Genomic DNA, 18,476 nt, shown 5'->3' with positions numbered 1-18,476 from the left:
CGACACTCTCCAGCTCATTCTATGGGATGGCTACGTATTCCCAGGTCAGCTTGTACATAAGGTCCCTCCATCTGATTCTGCCTCCAGGTCTTTTCCCAGTGAGATGTGCCCAGAATACCTTGAAAGGATGTGGCCCGCGGGCCTTCTCATGAGATGGCTAAACCGTCTCAACCGATTGCTTTTCATGTGACGGTGTACCAGCTCCACTCCAACCTCAGTCTCTCTAAAAAGAGAACGCACGTTTCAGCCCGTTGCCTGGGCTCTTGTTCTTTTGGTCAGGAGAACGACATATTTAATGACTGTAGGAGACTAAATTGACTGCTTCAGTTTTTTTTTTCCTTTTCTTTTACCACAAAAGATCAGAGCATCGGCAGTATTACAGTAGATGATGCGAAAATTCTTCTGTTCAGGACATTGACCGTCCTTCAGCCCCTTTTCTGGTTGACGACCGTGACCTGAACTTCATCCTGGCCCCTTCATGTGCTGCAGGGCATGGTTTAAAGATGGCAGCAGTCTGCAGAAACATTGTCTGCAAAAAGCAAAAATGAGACCACCTCCTCTACGATTACACCTTGAGAACATGTCGATAAGCCATAAGCGGGATTGGTCAAGAGAGGAAACCCTGGCAGAGTTCAACCTGCACTAGGAACAAGCTCGACCTTGTTGCAAGAATGCAGACTCAGCTCAAGCTTTTGGTTTCACAAAGACAGGATAGTCCTTAAAAGAAATCACAACCCCCCCCCGCCGCCCTAAAATATCCGCCTCAACATCTCCATGTGGTTAAAGACCTTGTCCACATTTGCACAGCGAGGGCGGAAGCTGCACTGCGTTCACACTCAGATGAAGCCTGCTTTCCAACGCTCTATAGCGGGCTTCTCAGGGAGGAAGTGTGATAGTTTGATAGTTAAAGCATGCGCTCCTTCAAGACTGTGACTAACCACCCCCGGTCTGCTATTGTTAGACTATATGACTCCGCGTTTTAGTTCGGTTAGTGTGTAAATGTTTATGCATTGATTTCCACAGTGTAACGTTCCTGAGCCTATGTATGCGGTGTCCTGAAAACCCCTTGTTCTTCGTCTTGGCCTTGTTACAGAAATAGCTGGAGGAAAGCAGCTGCTATCAGCTGCATCAGTGGAATTTAGTGGAAGTGGAAGTTCTCTTTCCTGAGTTTGATAACGCATTCAAGCAAACACTGTTTGGGCTAGATTTAGGCATCATATTTAGTTCTGACTGTAAATTTAACACAAAACTAGCGCCATTTTCTTTTGAAATAAACTTACAATGTGATATATAAAAGGTTGTTTTTTTTTTTCTCCCTCCCCCGCCTGGATGCCGGATTCTTATTTTTCTCAATGGGACCAAAGGGATACCTTGTGGTTGGGACTAAATTGTTGAAATATTGTGCCATCATGTGGAAATGCGTGGCATCACAGCAGTGTTGTTTTCACCCTGACAGGGCCGATGAATGACCAGGATATGAGTGTGTTGCTCCATTGTGGCACTCGTGAACTCTGCACCGATGAGCACATTCCTGAAAGCAGCACTCACGATTAAAGAAATTCGTCTCAGATCTGTCAAAAGCTTTTGTATCCCATGAATAGCGACGCTGTGCAGCGGCCGCGTTCTCATGACTCTTGATCGCAGACATGTCTGGCACTAAATTTAATATCCGCCTTCGTTTTGTTTTCCCTCGCAGGCACAATGGTCCCCCTTCTGTTTTTGGTGGCAACGACAACAATACAATGTAGCAACACCACTGCCAATAACACCGCAGAAAAAGGTAAGAACAATTGCGAGGGCCACTCCACTTCAACGTGCAGGAATGTGCACGAAGAACAAGATCCCATTAGCGCTCTCGCTGCAGTCATCACTTTTCTCAGAGATGCCATTACGATCCGTTTTCTGCTGTGAATGCGTCTGCTTGATGACAGCCTTCGACTTTGTATTTACCAGATCCCAAATAAGCTCGCACCACCAGGCAGTGATTATAAGATTATTGGGAGCTTTTATAAAGAGAACAGCTAGCTGACTGGTGGCCCCGTCTTCTTTTTGAGAGCCTCTAATTTTCTGTCCAAGCTGGTGCATAGCTGTGTTGACAAAATACTGCTGAGACCTGTCATTGAACTGGCTCTGTGGCCATGAAAGAACACAGGAGCTACTTTGCTCTTCTGAGTATTTATTAGATCAGGTTTCAACATTTTGAACAGGTGCATCTGGATAATTTAGATAATGAAAAAAAAAACAATATCAGAAATTCCTTGTAATAGAATAACTTATATATTATGTACAACCATTAGGCAGAGTGATATTTTTCAAATGTTTATTTTGCTTCATTTTGATGATGTTGTCGTACAGCTAATGAAACCCCAAAATTCAGCTTCTCAGAAATTTCCTATGTAAGACCAATAAAAAAAAAAAGCAGAAGCGTTTTTCATGTTCTTGCCTCTGTAATCATGGAGAAGACTGCTGACTTGATGGCTTTCTGGCAGACAGTCACTGCAGTGTGTTCACATACACTGCAAAAAGGGAACTAAAAGTAAGTAAAAGTTTCTTGAAGTTAGGGCTGAACGATTTTGGAAAATAATCTAACTGCGATTTTTTCTTTTCTTAATATTGCGATTTAATACGATTTTTTTCCAGTTTAATTAACCATGTCTTTTTAAACATATACAAACAACAAATCAATCTGTTTCCTCGCCGTGCGGATTAGTTGCTAAAAGACCTACAGCATCTAAACTCGGAGCAGAAATGATTGCATTCTGCCTACGATATATTTCAACCAAAAGTGCAAGACTTTTCTCTGCATTAACCACAAGCAACAAAAATGGCCTCTAAATAAAGATGGTAGGACAAGGACTATTTTAAACAAGAACTTTTAATGTTTCTATTGATCAAAATATTATTCAAGAGAACAGCTTTTAGTTGATTTGGACATCAATCCTTGTTGAACATAAAGTGCAACCAACAAGTAAGTCTAAGCTTATGTATTAAACTGATTGACCAGTACCTAATGCTATGTATGATTTATATAAACTCTAAAACAAGTAATAAAATTAGATTATCTAACAGCTGCAACTGTCTTTCCTTCCATGTGGAGCAAACCCACTTTAAACATTTTAGCGACACCTAAAAGATGTGTCTGATTCACTTATTGTTACATTGCCAAAAATTGCTGACCTCTGCGATATGGAAATTGCGTTTTTTAAAATTGCGATTATATTGAAAATGCGATTAATTGTTCAGCCCTACTTGAAATTGTCTTTGATTTGATCAAGTACACAAGATGATCTGCCAATGGAATAAGATTTTTGCACTTAAAATAGGAACAACTCATCTCCATTATCTTCTTACAAGTGCACCATATCTGCTTATCTTAATATAGGGGTCAAAATACTCTTTCCATTGGCAAATAACCTTATTTAGCTGCTGAAATCAAAGACAGATACACTCATTTCAAGACAATTGTACTTATTTTTAGTTCTGGTTTTGCAGTCCTCTATCCAAGCAAATTAGTAGAAAGTTAGGTGGCTGGAAAAAAACAACTATTTGTACAAATGCGCACAAGCAACAGGGATCATCGCTGCCTTGAGAGGGTTACGTCTATTCAAAGGATGCATCCAGTACTTGTGCTACAATTGTAATGCTCCACGTTTTAAACCACCCCTGATCCAGAGATGTTAGAAGAGTCTTACCTGGGTAAAGAAAGGATAGTCCTGCTTTCAGATCAATATAAATGTTACATTTTATTTCAAGGTTAAGCGTCTGGAGGAAGAGTGGATAGACACAGAATCTAAGTTGCCTTAAGGCTTAGTGTTAAACTTCCACAGTCAATGGTGATATGGGGAGTGATTTCATCTGCTGGTGTTGCTCCGCTGGATTTTATCAAGTCCAAAGTCAGAGCAGCCGTCTACCAGGGAATTTTAGAGCATTTCATGCTTCCCTCTGATGACAAGCTGTGTGGAGATGCTGATTTCATTTTCTAGCAGGACTTGGCACATTATGATCTGAAATAAACGTTGAGATGTTCGAAATATCACTCGGTGTGCCATCATTATAATTTAAGCTTGACTTTTAGGGTTGAGATTCACCTGCAGCGTTGTTGCCTTCTTCCTGCTTTTTTGTTGCTGTTGCTCTTTGACCCCTCCACCTATTTCTCTTCCTCTTCCTCTGAAGGAGGAGATTCATCGACCAACCACCAGATCCTTTCCATTGTGCTGGGTGTGTTCCTGCTGCTGCTCATCTTCATACTGTTGGCCTGGTACATCCTCAGGTAAAAAAAACAAAAAAACAATAGCAAACTCTCCAACCCCTAGCTTGGTTGGCCTTTCCTCCCTCCCCTGGCAGAGAGCCCAGCACAGGGGCAGAGCTGGGGTGACGAACACTTCCTCCTTTTTAGTCACTGAGGCGGAGCCCGGTCAGGAAACAGACTCCCTCGCATGTTCAGTCAGAGCCGAGCAGCGCAGTGACAGAGGAGCCTCACAGGCAGCCTTAGATTGAAGAACACATTCTTTACTACATTTTGACATCAACACTGCCTTTCCAAGACGTCAGCTAATGAGAAAAAATAGCTTTTCAAGCTTCAGATGGTAGGATGGAAAGATTCTTGTTTACATATGTGTAATGTTGTTTCGGTTAGATAGAAAGAAAAAAAAGAAATGTTGTCATTTTGATATTTATTTTACTGCCGGCGTCTTATTTTGTTGTGTTTTTTTTTTTTTCCTTCCCCCTTTCAGGTTAAAAAACCAGAAAAAAGCAGTCGTCACAACAGTTGACAAGAAAATACCGAATGGCATCCTGGAAGAACAAGGTAATGTAGTAAAGCGGCTCAGTGTGAGAGGCAGCGAGGCAGACTGTAGGCAGTGGGACAAGATGGCTGTTAAAAGAAGCCAACCTGAAGCTGTCATATTTACACTTTGAGCTCAGAATAAAAAAGAAACTGAGACAAAGAGACGGAGCTGTTAAGGTTTTATAGTTCTGGCTTAACTTGTTGGTAGATCCACCAGCACTTGCGGTCGCTTGTGACTTCCTGTGGTTCACATGATGAGTGAAAACAAGCTGTCTTCACCAACACTTGCAGCTACTTTGAGGCCGCTTGTGAAGATAGAAGATTCAAAGATCAGCGCCGCTCTTTAGCGCAGCTTTCGTCTGCATTATTTTCGAGAGCCGATTTGTGTGGCGCTTGATAACAGCTATCGGAGCTTGCAGGAAACTGTTGGCGATGAGGATTTGTGAATGTTCTTTAGGAAGTGTTTTCTTATCTAACAATGGAAGGAGCAGAGCAGGTTGTGCTCCTACGAAAGGAGCAGATGAAAAAACTCTGTTAACCTTCAGACAGCTGGAGCAAGAATGTGTTTTGACTTTAGAACAGTTTGATGGTTTAATTAAGCATATAGTTCATTGCGTTTTTGTTTGATAACCCTGAAAGTGGAAACGGTGATAGAGATAGAATGAATAAAACAAAACTGTGTTTTTTTTATCCATGTGTGTATGATGTGATTTGGTTTGTGTTGTGTTTTAGAGATTGGATACAGTTCTGAGTCGTTGTGCACCGTTGTACCTCCAGGTCAGATATAAAGGGTCGCAGTACAACAAGCGGCTGCATGTTACTAACACTAACACACTCTCTGGGTACTTTTTCCGGCCTTTTTTTTCTTAAAGCTCTAACAAAAGGGCAGGGCAGGACAGGGTGCTGTGGTTCCTCTCTGGGCTCCTTTTTGGTTCCTCAACACCTGTTGATGTTTGGTGATCTTTGAGACTTACAGAGCTATAGTCCTAGCACAAAATGTTGATGCTTGTAGGAGTAACTGTTTAGTTGTTAATGAGCAGTGTTTTGAAATTAAATTAGTTGAGTGAGCTGTGGGGAAATATGGCAATAAATGTGGTTAACGTAGTGGTTCTAAAACCTTTTATGACAAAATGTACTTCTTCATTTTAAAATTGTATTAAAGGTGTACCTCAGTAATTTAGGATATCATCGTCAAAAAGCTTATTTATTTTACTAATTCAATTCAAAATAGTAGCCTTAAATACACATTCACTTTGGCTTGCAACTAATGAAAACTCAAAATAAGTTACCAGAAAGTTTGAATACAAGACCGATCGATAAAATAACTTTCATTGCAAAGTAGGCAGGCTTGGTCAAAGTCCTCCATCCAAGCATTTTGATGGAAAGTTGAGTGGAAGTAAAATGTACACAAGCAACAGGGATAATCACAGCCTTAAGAGGATTGTGGAATACAGCCAATTAAATAATGGAGTGATTCACAAGGCGTGGACTGCTGCTGGAGTCAAAGCCTCAACAGTAACCATATATGGACTTTTAAATTAAATGAACTTTTAATCTGAATTTTTTTGACGAAGCACAGATCAGTATGCTTGAACAACTCATCCATCTGGCCTTGTCACTTCTTCGTCGGTGTTCAACCTATCTCCAGTACACCACTAAAGGCAGCCTAAGCGCCACCAGTGGTATGTGCACCACAGTTTTAGGGTTGCAGAGTGGAGAGAGGTGTGAAAATTACCTCTGGCAGCTACAATACACAGAAGAAGTTGAAAGTCTGTGGTTCGTTAAACAATAAAAAGGGTAGATAAACTTAACACTTTGCCAGAACTAGATATAACAAATTGTAGTTGATATTTAAATTCATACACTAAAAAAGGAAATAGTTGCCTGGAATTATGCATGTCTTTAAGACCGTTAAGTTTTAGGAGTTCTGTATAAATATTTATCAGTACTGTGGGTGAGAGGAAAAGTGTGTTGATGATCTGGCAAAGCAAAGAGATTGTGATATTGTCCGTGCATCGCATTGTCTATTACTATTCTTTTATTTTTTTCTATTTTATTTAGCCTCGTAATCTCCTAGGTAGTATTTTATAGGAAAAACATCTTGTGACTGTGTCGTTTAGATCTTAAATATGTCAAGATGTTTATTAAGTATCTATTTGATTTGACGCAAGTTGATAAAATCACAAATATAACCTTTCAAGAAATATTCTTTGCACTAAATGTTTGTATTGTACTGAGCTATGTTTTTTTTTTAACTATTATTTTGGATAAAATCATGAATGGGTTTTTTACCGTAAAAGAAAATAAAGAAGTTATGTAATCATTTGTCTCAAACCTAATCAGTAGTTTTTGTTTAGACTAAAATAAAACACTAAAGAAATTAGGAATATTGGCTGTAAATAAACCTGACCAGTTTTGAAAGTGATTCCTGACTACAGTTCATGGGTCCTGATAAAAAAAAACACACACACAAAATTATATTGTTTTAGTTTATCAAAGTAACTTGTAACTAAAAGCAACAAAATATCTAAGAACAAATGTAAATTTCACAAGGTATGGAATGTTCTCCAGACCCATTGGGAACCACTGATCTAATTCAACCCAATCATTTAGACAATATTTCTTAGAACTTATCTAAAACAGCATTACATAAATGTGATTATTTTTATTCACCCTACACGATTAGTTGTCTTATATTAGAAAATGTCCCAGCATCAAACAGTGAAACAAAACCACCAATAGGGAGATTGGTACCAACTAATATCTCGTCCCCACAGAGCAACAGACGGTGGTCCTTCTGCCCAGATCCCCCTCAGCCTCAAAGACCTACCTACCCATCCCAGTGGACCACCTGGAGGAGGAGTATCGGCTCCGCTCAGCTGATGATGGCAAGCTCTTTAGGGAGGAGTATAATGTAAGTTTCTCTTTCAGGCTTACAAGTTAAAGGAATAACAAAGCTTACTGTGCTTCATACATTGACTTCAAGTTGCATTTATAGTAGGCGAACTGAGCCTTCACTAACAACAAACCAACAGAACCAGCCAATGTTCCTACCCTCTCCAGCAATGTAATGCTGTGTTGATGGTCCTGGACCTGGACTTGTTTATTTTCATGTAGGAAATTCTAACGAGCAGCATGTGTCAGGTTGACCGTGACACATGCTGATCTCATACTCACCCACACCAACAAAAAGTACCCCTTTGACTATTTATGTCTATTGTGCAGGATCTGAGTCAAAATTAAGTGTTCGACTAAGAGGTCATACAACTCAAAATATGTTTCTTTTTTAGACAGTTGTAATAGACAGAGGAAGTTTAAGTTCTTCACTAGCGTAGCTGAGGAAGTGCCCTCATGCAGAACAGATTGGTGATTATGTGTGGCTGAATAAAATTTTTACTTTTACTTTGCAGTCCTTGCCAGGGGGTAATGCACAGGGAACGTATGAAGAGGCCAACAAGGATGAGAACAAGGAGAAGAACAGATACCCCAACATCCTTCCCTGTGAGTGAACTTTCTGTTCTGCAGAAGCTTGCTTTTTTTCTAACTCAAACTCTACTTCCTGTTTCCATACAAACACCATTGTGTCTTTGACACTTTTTTTTTTTTTTGATGCTCTGGTAGATACAGTAATGGCCCCGTTTAATGCTCACCCGTTTATTAAGTGACAGAACAGTATTCTAATGATTTCCTCTTTAGGCTTCCTTTAAGCACTTGAGGGCTGTGTGATGTAAATAGCTGCAACAGGGCCTTAAAACAAGTAAAAGCTCATAAGCTTGAGGGGTACTCCAAGTGTGTGTGTTTTGGCTCTTGAAATCATTTTCTGCAACCCAAAAAACAGTGCGAATTAGAATTACAACATAGGAAGGGGATGCAGATGGATAATTTCTTTAAGAAAATTAACAAATGAACATGTTTTGGAAACATTCTCTGTCTGTATTAAGCAAAATAAACCAACTCACTATTTTAGCATCAATATATAAGCTACAAAAACAGGTTACTTGTCCCTGTCAAAAGGCACAATCCTGTTTACCTCTCTAAAGTCGGTGACTAGACGTCCCCATTTTGGACGACCTGTCCCCGGTAAGAGCTGTCCCTGGAAACGTCCCCAATTTCATTGTTTTATGAATGAGGAAAACAGTTGCATACAGCAAGAGCTATTACCTGTTCCTGCTGATGTCGAGACATGCTGCATCCGAAAATGTCTAACTGTTAAGGACTCTTCGGCCAAAACGGTATGTCAGCATTCGCCATAAGTACTGTTCGAATAGTGCAGTTAGAAAAGAAGGAGGGAGGAAAAGAAGCCTGTATGCTCCCTTGCAGAATTCTTTGGCATAGGAACCCCACAATGTCCCTTACCAACGCTAAGGAGCTATAAGGAATCCCACAATCCTTTACATGACAAGACGTATAAGCACAGCCCAACTTACGAAAATGAACAAAACTGTCCGTAGAGAAGAGAGCGCTGCGCAAACTTTGCAGTTCTTTTTTGGAAGGCTGTAGGCCCAGATTTGATTAGAATTATCCATGTGCGTTTCTGTTGCATAATGACGTATGAGTTAAAGGCTGTCTGAAATCAGCACAGCAGTCCTAAGCTCCACTTTACTGTTGACCTCTTGAAAGGTTAAGGAACAGGAGCTAGATGCTATATAATTAGAACAGTTTGAATGCAGCCATAGTTGAGTCATCAAGCCGCGCACACTTCCAACCCCCATCGGGTCATAAACTGGTAGCTTGCAAGGTTAAACCAAGCTACATTAGCACAATAAACTGGTAGCTTGCTAGGCTAAAATAGGGCAATAAACTGGCAGCTTTCTAGGCTAAGCTAGTACAATAAACTGGTAGCTTGCTAGGCTAAGCTAGTGCAATAAAATGGTACCTTGCAAGGCTAAGCCAAGCTAAGCTAGTACAATAAACTGGTAGCTTGCTAGGCTAAGCCAAGCTACACTAGTACAATAAACTGGTAGCTTGCATGGCTAAGCCAAGCTACACTAGTACAATAAACTGGTAGCTTGCATGGCTAAGCCAAGCTACACTAGTACAATAAACTGGTAGCTTGCTAGGGTAAACAAGTGCAATAATCTGGTAGCTTGCTAGGCTAAGATAGCACAATAAACTGACAGTTTGCTAGTCTAAGCTAGTACAATACAGTGGTAGCTTGCTAGGGTAAACTAGTGCAACAATCTGGTAGCTTGCTAGGCTAATATAGCACAATAAACGGATAGCTTGCTAGTCTAAGATAGTAGAATACACTGGTAGCTTGGTAGGCTAAGCTAGTGCAATAAATGGGTAGCTTGCTAGACGAAGCCAATCTGAGCTAGTTTAATAATTTGGTAGCCTGCTAAACTAAGCTAAGCTAGTGCTATAAACAGGTAGTTTGCTAGGGTCAGTGAAGCTAATAAAGCACTGAACACAGCTTTGTGTAATCTCTCCTCAGCTAGAAAGCAATTTGACAATTATTTTCCTCACAAACAGACGATCATTCCAGAGTCGTGCTGACTCAGTTGGATGGGAATCCATGTTCGGACTACATTAATGCATCTTACGTTGATGTAAGTATGTCTTTCTTCATCAATCTGATTGTATGGATTCCTAAGGTGCCAACATTTCCCAGAATAAAATTGAAATACTGTCCGGTTAATATTTTTTAAAACAGCTTAATTGAAAGTTCAATTTATACTTTGTACTTTCAGGAGAAAAGCTGCATTTTGTGTAATAGTAACTTAAAATGTTCTCACACCACCAGGGTTACACAGAAAAGAACAAATTCATAGCTGCACAAGGTAAGTACATTTATAAAGACGACTATTTCATGTTTAGATTTTGTTTTACAAGTTATTACATTACTAGTACATGTTTTTTGTCACAGGTCCGAAAGAGGAGACTGTAGCTGATTTTTGGAGGATGATATGGGAGCAGAAAGTAGCAACGGTTGTCATGCTGACAAATCTGAAAGAAAGGAAAGAGGTAAACAATTGTTCTCTCTGGTTTCTCAATTTTTTTTGAATTATCAGCTTAGTAAATCATAGGCTTAGAACATATTAAAAAACTTGTAATATGGTTAATATGTTTACTCAAATGATAAAGCACAAAAATAGGTTTATTGCTCTTATGTTCCAGCGGAGTGGTGAGTGGAAGTGAAACTCAGGCCTCTGTGAAATGAGCATACAGTTTAAATTACATGGTTCTTGAAAGTAGCAAGGATTTTTTTTCTGCACTTGCTATGTGCTTTATTTCTAGTGTTGATGGCAGATTTAAGTTAGTAATGTTGATTAGTTGAGTTGTTTTCCTCTGCTTTGATTTGCTATAATACACTGGTGAAAAACAAGGAAACACTGTTTGATCAGAGAATAATATTAATTCAGTTAAACCGCTGGAAAGCTGATCCGATAAATTCAGTAGTAGAGGGAGTTTTGATTAGTTTCAGCTGTTCTGGTGAATGGTAAATGGCTTGTACTTGTATAGCGCTTTAACTAGTCTTGATGACCTCCAAAGCGCTTCACACTACAGTCAGTCATTCACCCATTCACACACACATTCACACCCTGACGGTGGTGAGCTATGTGCTACCGGGCCCTCTGACCACCGCTAGCAAGCAATGCGGGTGAAGTGTCTTGCCCAAGGACACAACGACAGAGACAGTCAGTGTGGGGGCTCAAACCAGCAACCCGCCAATTGCAAGACAAACTCCCTAACCTCTGTGCCATGTCGCCCCACTGTTAGTGAAATTAACAACAGGTGCAACGGGCAACAATGAGATAACCCAAAAAAACAGGAATAGTTTTGCATGAGTCTGCATTTTTTCCCCTCTTAATCATATTTGACCAGGGTCAGTTGTCACTACTGGTAGCATGAAGCGATACCTGGACCCTACACATTTTACACAGGCAGTCCAACTCCACCAGGATGGCATATCAATATGGGCCATTGCCAGAGGTTTTGCTGTGTCTCCCAGCACAGTCTGACGAGCATGAAGGAGATTCCAGTAGACTGCAAGTTACTCTGAGAGACCTGGACAGGGTCGTTGGAGGCTCTTAACCCATCAGCAGGACCAATAATTGCTCGTTTGTGCAAGGAGGAACAGGAGTACTGCCAGAGTCCTAAAAAGTGACCTCAAGTCTCCCACCAAATCGATAGCAACAGACTTCATGAGGGTGGCCTGGGGGCCCAACCCCCTGTAGTATGCCCTGGGCTCACTGCCCGACACCCTGGAACTTGGCTGGCATTTGCGAGCTGGTTTAGCTCGTGCGACAGATGTGAAAGAGTTGGGGTGAATGTTATGCTGCCTGCAACATTGTTCAGCATAAATTGTTTGATGGCTGATCAGTATTGGTCTGGGGAGGCATATCCATGGAAGGACAAACAGACCTGTACAGGATAAACCATAGCACCCTAACTGCCATTAGGCATCAGGAAGAAATCCTTTGGCCCATTGTTAGACCTGTCGCTAGTGCAGTGGGTCCTGGGTTCCTCTGGGTGCATGATCATGTGTGGCCTCATGTGGCAAGAATACGCTGGCAGTTCCTTGAGGATGAAGGAATCGATACCATTGACTGACCACCACACTCCCTTGACCTACACCAAATGGAACATCTCTGCAACATCATGTTTAGCTCCATCTGACGCCACCAAGCTGAACCTCAGATTGTCCCGGAGCTCAATGTTGCCCTGGTCAGGATCTGGGAGGAGATACCCTCAGGACACCATCTTTCATCTCATAAAGAGCATTGCCCCGACTTTTGCAGCCATGCATACAAGCTTGAGGAGGCCATACAAACTACTGCGTTGCTGCAATGACATTTAAACAAATTCTACTAGCCTGCCGCATCAGTTTTTCAGTTTCACTTCCTCAGTAATTAAGCTCTGTTTGGGTTGATGTTAAATTTCATGAAAATGTTTCTCTATTTGAGTTCAGATGTGTTCCTTTAATGTTTTGAGCGGTGTAAAACCATATGGGCAGTTGTCCATATAAAGCAAAGCCTTTGAATCAGCTTCAAATGAAGCACTGCCTTTAAGGCTTTTATTAAGTGATGTGTTTGTCATGGCATGCTCCTGCAGGATAAGTGTTACCAGTACTGGCCAGACCAGGGCTGCTGGACTTATGGGAATGTGAGAGTCGCCGTCGAGGACTTCACAGTCCTAGTGGACTACACAATACGCAAGTTCTGTATACAACATGTGAGTTTGTACTGGTTTTTATGTATAATTTATTAAGAAAGTTTGTTTCTCTTCTTGTGGTCTGCACAGATAGAAGGATAGAGCAGGTTATTAAGTGTGTTCTATAAAGAGGTTTGAAGGACAAATAGGATGTTCTGCTAAAAATCCCAGACTCTTCCCTCATTCTCAGTTCTTTGTGTGCATTTTAAAATTTAATATACTAAATTTCATCATGGATTCATGGCAGATATTTCCAATTTGGGTAGACTTTTAAATATGGATCCTGGAAAAATCTGAAATTAGAAGTAAGGATAAATGAAAGGAAAGACAGAACGTGTACAAGGATGCAGGGCCAGAAAGGAGAGAGCCAGGACAGCAATTTTAAAATCTGTAAATCTACATAGTACGCCATAGGCATGCAGAGTTGGATCTTAATACAACTGGAATATCATTGCCGATAATTACTGCACTCCAAAAAGTAATTTGCTGTATTTAAGTTGGGAACTTTGCTGTAGTTGCTGTAGGGTTCGGAAACCGGGTGCCTTTTAAAAAATAATGGCTAGGCAAAACAGCAGTAATATTAGTGAACAAATCTTAAACTGTCTTTTAAGGATGTGTAAAATAATATATAGTGTGTTTGATTGAGCAAGAAAAGGGAGTTAACAAATCGGATGGTGACTTCGTTGTCATTATACAGCCATTGAGCACAGGCGTATTTTCCTACACTGTTTGCAAGAGGTTCTGTTCCCTGTCACGGTTTATTTTCTTATTTTATGCCTTGTACTGGGGCTGAGCAATATAATGCAATGGTCGTTACAATACTGGAATAACCCCTCTTAAAATTGAAAGGTTTAGTTGTACAGCATCTCATAACATCTCCAGCTCCTTAGCTTTTTGAAAAACTTGCAAAAACAAAAACAAGATTTTGCCTAAATAGAAAGTATCAATATTTCTGGTTTTGTTTGTCTTTTCATAGCAAGCCAGCGATGCTGCTAAGACTCCTCGTCCGGTCACACAGCTTCACTTCACCAGCTGGCCTGACTTTGGAGTTCCTTTCTCCCCCATCGGCATGCTCAAGTTCCTGAAAAAGGTCAAGGCGGTGAATCCGCCCTTTTCTGGGCCTATTGTGGTCCACTGCAGGTACGGAGGAGTCAGCAGCTCATGTAGCTCAATGCGTTTACTCGAACTGACCAACTCTTGTGTTTCTGCTTAGTTTCTATGGGGAGAAATGTATTTAGGGTTGAATATACTTTCTGTGAGTCCGTGGGTAAACAAAAAAAATTTGATTATAGTAAAGAATGTGTTTACAAGCACAACCGTCCCTTTGTTTCCCCCCCCCTGCTTTCCATCGAAATACAAGTGTCAGCTGAACATCGTGGTTTGTTTATCCGTCCCCAGCGCTGGTGTTGGGAGGACAGGAACCTTCATTGTAATCGACGGCATGATCGACATGATGCACGCGGAGCAGATAGTTGATGTGTTTGGCTTCGTCTCTAAGATACGAGAGCAGCGCTCCCAGCTCATCCAGACAGATGTGAGTTAAAGATGGATTCTCTTTGCTGCACCGTGTGCTACCAACATCTGCAAAGTGTACAAGTTGTTTACCCCCCACCTCCATTAACGAACGTAAACATAAACGCATGTACCCATACATAGTGCATGAAATATTTGTTTGTATCCGTCCTCACCCTAGATCCAGTACTCATTTGTCTACCAGGCCTTGCTTGAATACTACCTCTACGGAGACACAGAGCTGGATGTGTCGTCTCTGGAAGGACATCTGCACAAACTGCACAACACCTTCGCCGAAGGTGACCGGGTGGGCCTGGAGGAAGAGTTTAAGGTAATTTCCTTTGTTTCGCATTGTCTCTATAAAACGTCACGATTAACGGACAGAAAATTATAACTAAATGAAAACTCCAAAACGGCTGATGAAGCTTAAATATCCTCTGCTTACTTTTAATTAGCAATAGTATAAAAAGCTTTACTAAACATTGAGAAATACGTGGAAATGCACTGATCAATTTCTAATCTCTGATTTTTGCCTCAATGTTGTGATAGCATTTGTAGGAATTTCTAGTTTTTTTTTTATGTACTATAATATATAGAGAAATAAGGACAGTATTTATAGGATCAGTGTTTTTCTACTCTTCCTGTCATTCGCTGTCATCATTTATTTACATCAGCAACAGAAAAGACATCATATCGCTGTGTGAAAGCAGTTCCTGTTAAACAAGTGTTCACTACTATTTTAAAAACAAATGCAAACTGAAGAGTCGCCATTTTAAGCAGTCTCTACAGTCTCAGCTAGTCTGAACCACAGACAACGCTCACCATGTAGAGAATACAGGTTTTAGTTTTTCAGTCTTAATCCACTAAACACCTCACTGATACTGAAACTAGCTACACTTTAGGTCTAAGACAAAGTGTGTCAAAAGTGAGGTACATTGACCGATCAGAAAAAGATTTTTGAGATTCTCATTTGGCCGATCCCCTCTTGAAAATCAGCTCATCAGCGGCTGAATTATTTATTTATTTTTGCTGCATCTCCTGAAATCATCTATAAATGATGATTATTTTAGATGAGAGTTCATTCTTGTGTCCAAAGATAAGGCACATGTTTAAAACCTAGGGGACAGGAGAATAACACGAATCAATAATTAAAGCGGAAATGTCTTTCTAATTTGGGTTCATAGAGAACATAGACCGCAGGAAATGAAAAAAAAATGCCTGCCTAAATAGAGTGGTCATAGAAACAAGTTGCTGCATTACAACCAAGGAAACAACAGACTGTAATACCTTACCACCTCTTTACCCTATATTAAAGGAATAGAGAGCCTTAATTCATACGTCTTAAATCTTTAGCTAACATGTAATGTAGATCAGACAATTCTTTCCAAATTCTCCTATATCAATGTATTTGCAATGTTTTGTTCAGCCCCAGTAATCATGTTTACACAGAGCAGGTCTCTGAAACCTTTTTGTTGGAAGCTTGAACAGGAGCATTTGGCAACTATAACTATGACCTACTTCTATTTGAAGAAAAACTGTAACCAAACTACTGGTGAAGAGGCAGTAGGCTCATGGTGGGCTTTCAGAGTAAGGCTGCACAAAGTTTATAGAAGGAGGAGGAGGCATCCTTTGTGGTGCAACAACAAAATTAATGCCCCCTACAATAAAACCATTTCAAATGACGCAAAATCTCCTTATGACAAAGCCCCCTTTAGCAGTATCATAAATGCTTGCATTGTTCAAACAAAGGGCATAAACATACCATATAAAGGGGAAAGTTCTGACTTTGGGGCCAAATTAGTTTAATCTAATATTAAATCACCAAAAGTAATGCGTTGGGAATCCGGATTTAGGAAGTTTCACAGTATCTACTGAGATGTGCTGGAACTTTTAACATCTATGAAGAAAAACGTATTGTCAAGTTAGTTGTGATGCAGTTGGACATTGGATTTAAATAAAAAAAAATCAATGTATGTTTGTAATTTTGTTTTTTCTTTTGACTTTGTAGAAACTGACTAACATGCGAATAATGAAGGAGAACATGAGAACTGGGAACCTTCCTGCAAACATGAAGAAGAACAGAGTTCTACAAATTATTCCATGTAAGAACGGGAATGCTTTTTATCCTGTCATGGCTATTTTAAAATATAGGACTGATGATGATGAGATTTCCAACCATATTTCTAAATCCAACTTGTTCCTTCGGAGACACCGTTTGAAAGCTGAAAATGATTAAACGGAGCAACTGGGCTGTAAAACGTTCGGCCTTCCAGTTATCTGCTGAACTTCCTTTGACTTCGATTTTGAACACCTTTTGGATTTAGACTTTAGCCCATTATAAGTAACTACCAGTAAAGCGTCTTCTACATTGAAGAGAGCTGTCGTTGGTGCAAACTGTTAGCACTTAGGTCGGTCAGCAGAAGATTGGATTTTTGAGCTCCCGGTCACCAGTCAAAGCCGATCGAGCTGACAATGGACAGATTAATTAATTGTTTAAAATTCCTATTCAGCATATATCTGACAAATTAATTAGCTTACACCATTCTGATGATTTAGTAGTTTTTTTCCTACCAAGCTCACAGTGATTTATTTTTCAAATGCGGGAACTATTACAGATAATTTCACAGAACATCAATAAAAAAAAAAATCCAGAGTAACATTTCGAGCAGCCGTCTCAGACCAGTTTATATATCTGGAACCTGCTCAGTATTTCCATCTGTTACTATAATGTATAATAAAGATAATGCTTGTTACCTTTGGTCATTTCAGATGATTTCAACAGAGTCATTCTCTCCATGAGACGAGGCCAAGAGTTCACAGATTACATCAATGCAACTTTTATAGACGTAAGCCCACTAATCTGTTCTTGCACCAACAGGTTACCAACAGTACTAACGTTGTATCGGAAACGTAATAAATGACTAAATTTTCTGCTGTTATTCAGGGATACAGACAGAAGGACTACTTCATTGCCACACAGGGCCCTCTCCCTCATACAGTGGAGGATTTCTGGAGAATGGTGTGGGAATGGAAATGCCACTCCATTGTAATGCTTACTGAGCTCCAGGAGAGGGAGCAGGTGATCCTTGAAAGCAACTCACTGCAGACCTTACAGATGAAAACTAAGCTAAATCTACACTTTACCTCAAAAACATGCAGTAGTATTTGTACAAAAGCTGCTTCAGTATATCTTCCACATACTAATGTACAGTTTCTGTTTTGCAGGACAAATGTTGTCAGTACTGGCCCGCCGAGGACTCCGCCATCTATGGAGACTACGCTGTCGAGCTGAAGGGAGACACTCTGTGTGAAACGTTCAGCCTGCGAGACTTGGTACTCACCTTCATTCCGGTAAGCAAATGAACTTTTCCCTATCAGAGATGTAAATGGAAAGCGCCCTTCCAGCTCCCGTCGCACCTTTTACAACACGCTTTGTTTGCCTGGAAGAGTTGCAACTGAACATTAAAATCCCAAAACCTTGTAAAATATAATTTAAATTTCGTCTGTTTCTAAATTTGTTAGAAAATCAAGCAGAGTACACTCATTGCATGGCATTTGACAGAAAGTTGAAAACATCTAAGCCTTTTGCTCATTTTTATGTGTTGAGAGTTTTTAACACCTCACAGCTTTCGGTGAATAAATCCCAAGACTTCTACCCAGGTGGTTATTTCTACTTAAAATATATTCCACTTTAACTAGGTAGTTAAAGTATATTAACTAAGAATCATGTTGTTTCCCAACCTTTAACTAAAACGTTGTTAGTTTCAGAAATGAAATAGTGAATGTGACTACTTGGTAAAAGTGTTCTGGAAAGTTTAAAGTGCTTCTGTGTCTTCTTCTGTGAGACGAAAAGGATCCAACAACTGTTTAAAACTTTGAACAACTTGGCTGAGAGAGTAAAGCAGGCAGGATGTGTTTAAGCTCATCAGCTGGGAGGATCCTATTTCCTAGATTTCATTAATTTCGACCCACTTCACTTTCCTGAGGTGTGATTGTTCATTTGTCTCCCAGAATATCCCACGTC

General features: G+C 40.2%; 1 protein-coding gene across 4 annotated transcripts in view; it reads left to right on the top strand.

Moving 5' to 3' along the window:
* ptprea (protein tyrosine phosphatase receptor type Ea) overlaps positions 1-18,476 on the top strand; it is an 88,058-nt gene that overhangs the window by 66,920 nt on the left and 2,662 nt on the right. The window contains exons 3-19 of one of the 4 annotated variants that reach the window (XM_021322216.2): positions 1,697-1,780; positions 4,174-4,270; positions 4,734-4,807; positions 5,519-5,563; positions 7,564-7,700; positions 8,197-8,287; positions 10,259-10,335; positions 10,530-10,566; positions 10,653-10,750; positions 12,842-12,961; positions 13,917-14,080; positions 14,339-14,474; positions 14,634-14,783; positions 16,461-16,554; positions 17,222-17,298; positions 17,397-17,531; positions 17,678-17,803. In XM_021322216.2, the coding sequence (XP_021177891.2) occupies positions 1,702-1,780; positions 4,174-4,270; positions 4,734-4,807; positions 5,519-5,563; positions 7,564-7,700; positions 8,197-8,287; positions 10,259-10,335; positions 10,530-10,566; positions 10,653-10,750; positions 12,842-12,961; positions 13,917-14,080; positions 14,339-14,474; positions 14,634-14,783; positions 16,461-16,554; positions 17,222-17,298; positions 17,397-17,531; positions 17,678-17,803 (1,737 nt within the window). In that variant the 5' untranslated portion in view covers positions 1,697-1,701. Of the gene's footprint in view, positions 1-1,696; positions 1,781-4,173; positions 4,271-4,438; positions 4,587-4,733; positions 4,808-5,518; positions 5,564-7,563; positions 7,701-8,196; positions 8,288-10,258; positions 10,336-10,529; positions 10,567-10,652; positions 10,751-12,841; positions 12,962-13,916; positions 14,081-14,338; positions 14,475-14,633; positions 14,784-16,460; positions 16,555-17,221; positions 17,299-17,396; positions 17,532-17,677; positions 17,804-18,476 lie in introns of those variants that run through there. The other 3 variants (XM_021322229.2, XM_012873601.3, XM_012873610.3) reach the window with 3 other exon arrangements.

The sequence above is a fragment of the Fundulus heteroclitus genome, chromosome 10 (assembly GCF_011125445.2).
Source record: "Fundulus heteroclitus isolate FHET01 chromosome 10, MU-UCD_Fhet_4.1, whole genome shotgun sequence".
In the NCBI taxonomy this organism is placed as follows: domain Eukaryota; kingdom Metazoa; phylum Chordata; class Actinopteri; order Cyprinodontiformes; family Fundulidae; genus Fundulus; species Fundulus heteroclitus.
The sequence above is the reverse complement of the archived record's forward strand: the minus strand, read 5'-3'. Positions and strand labels throughout refer to the sequence as shown.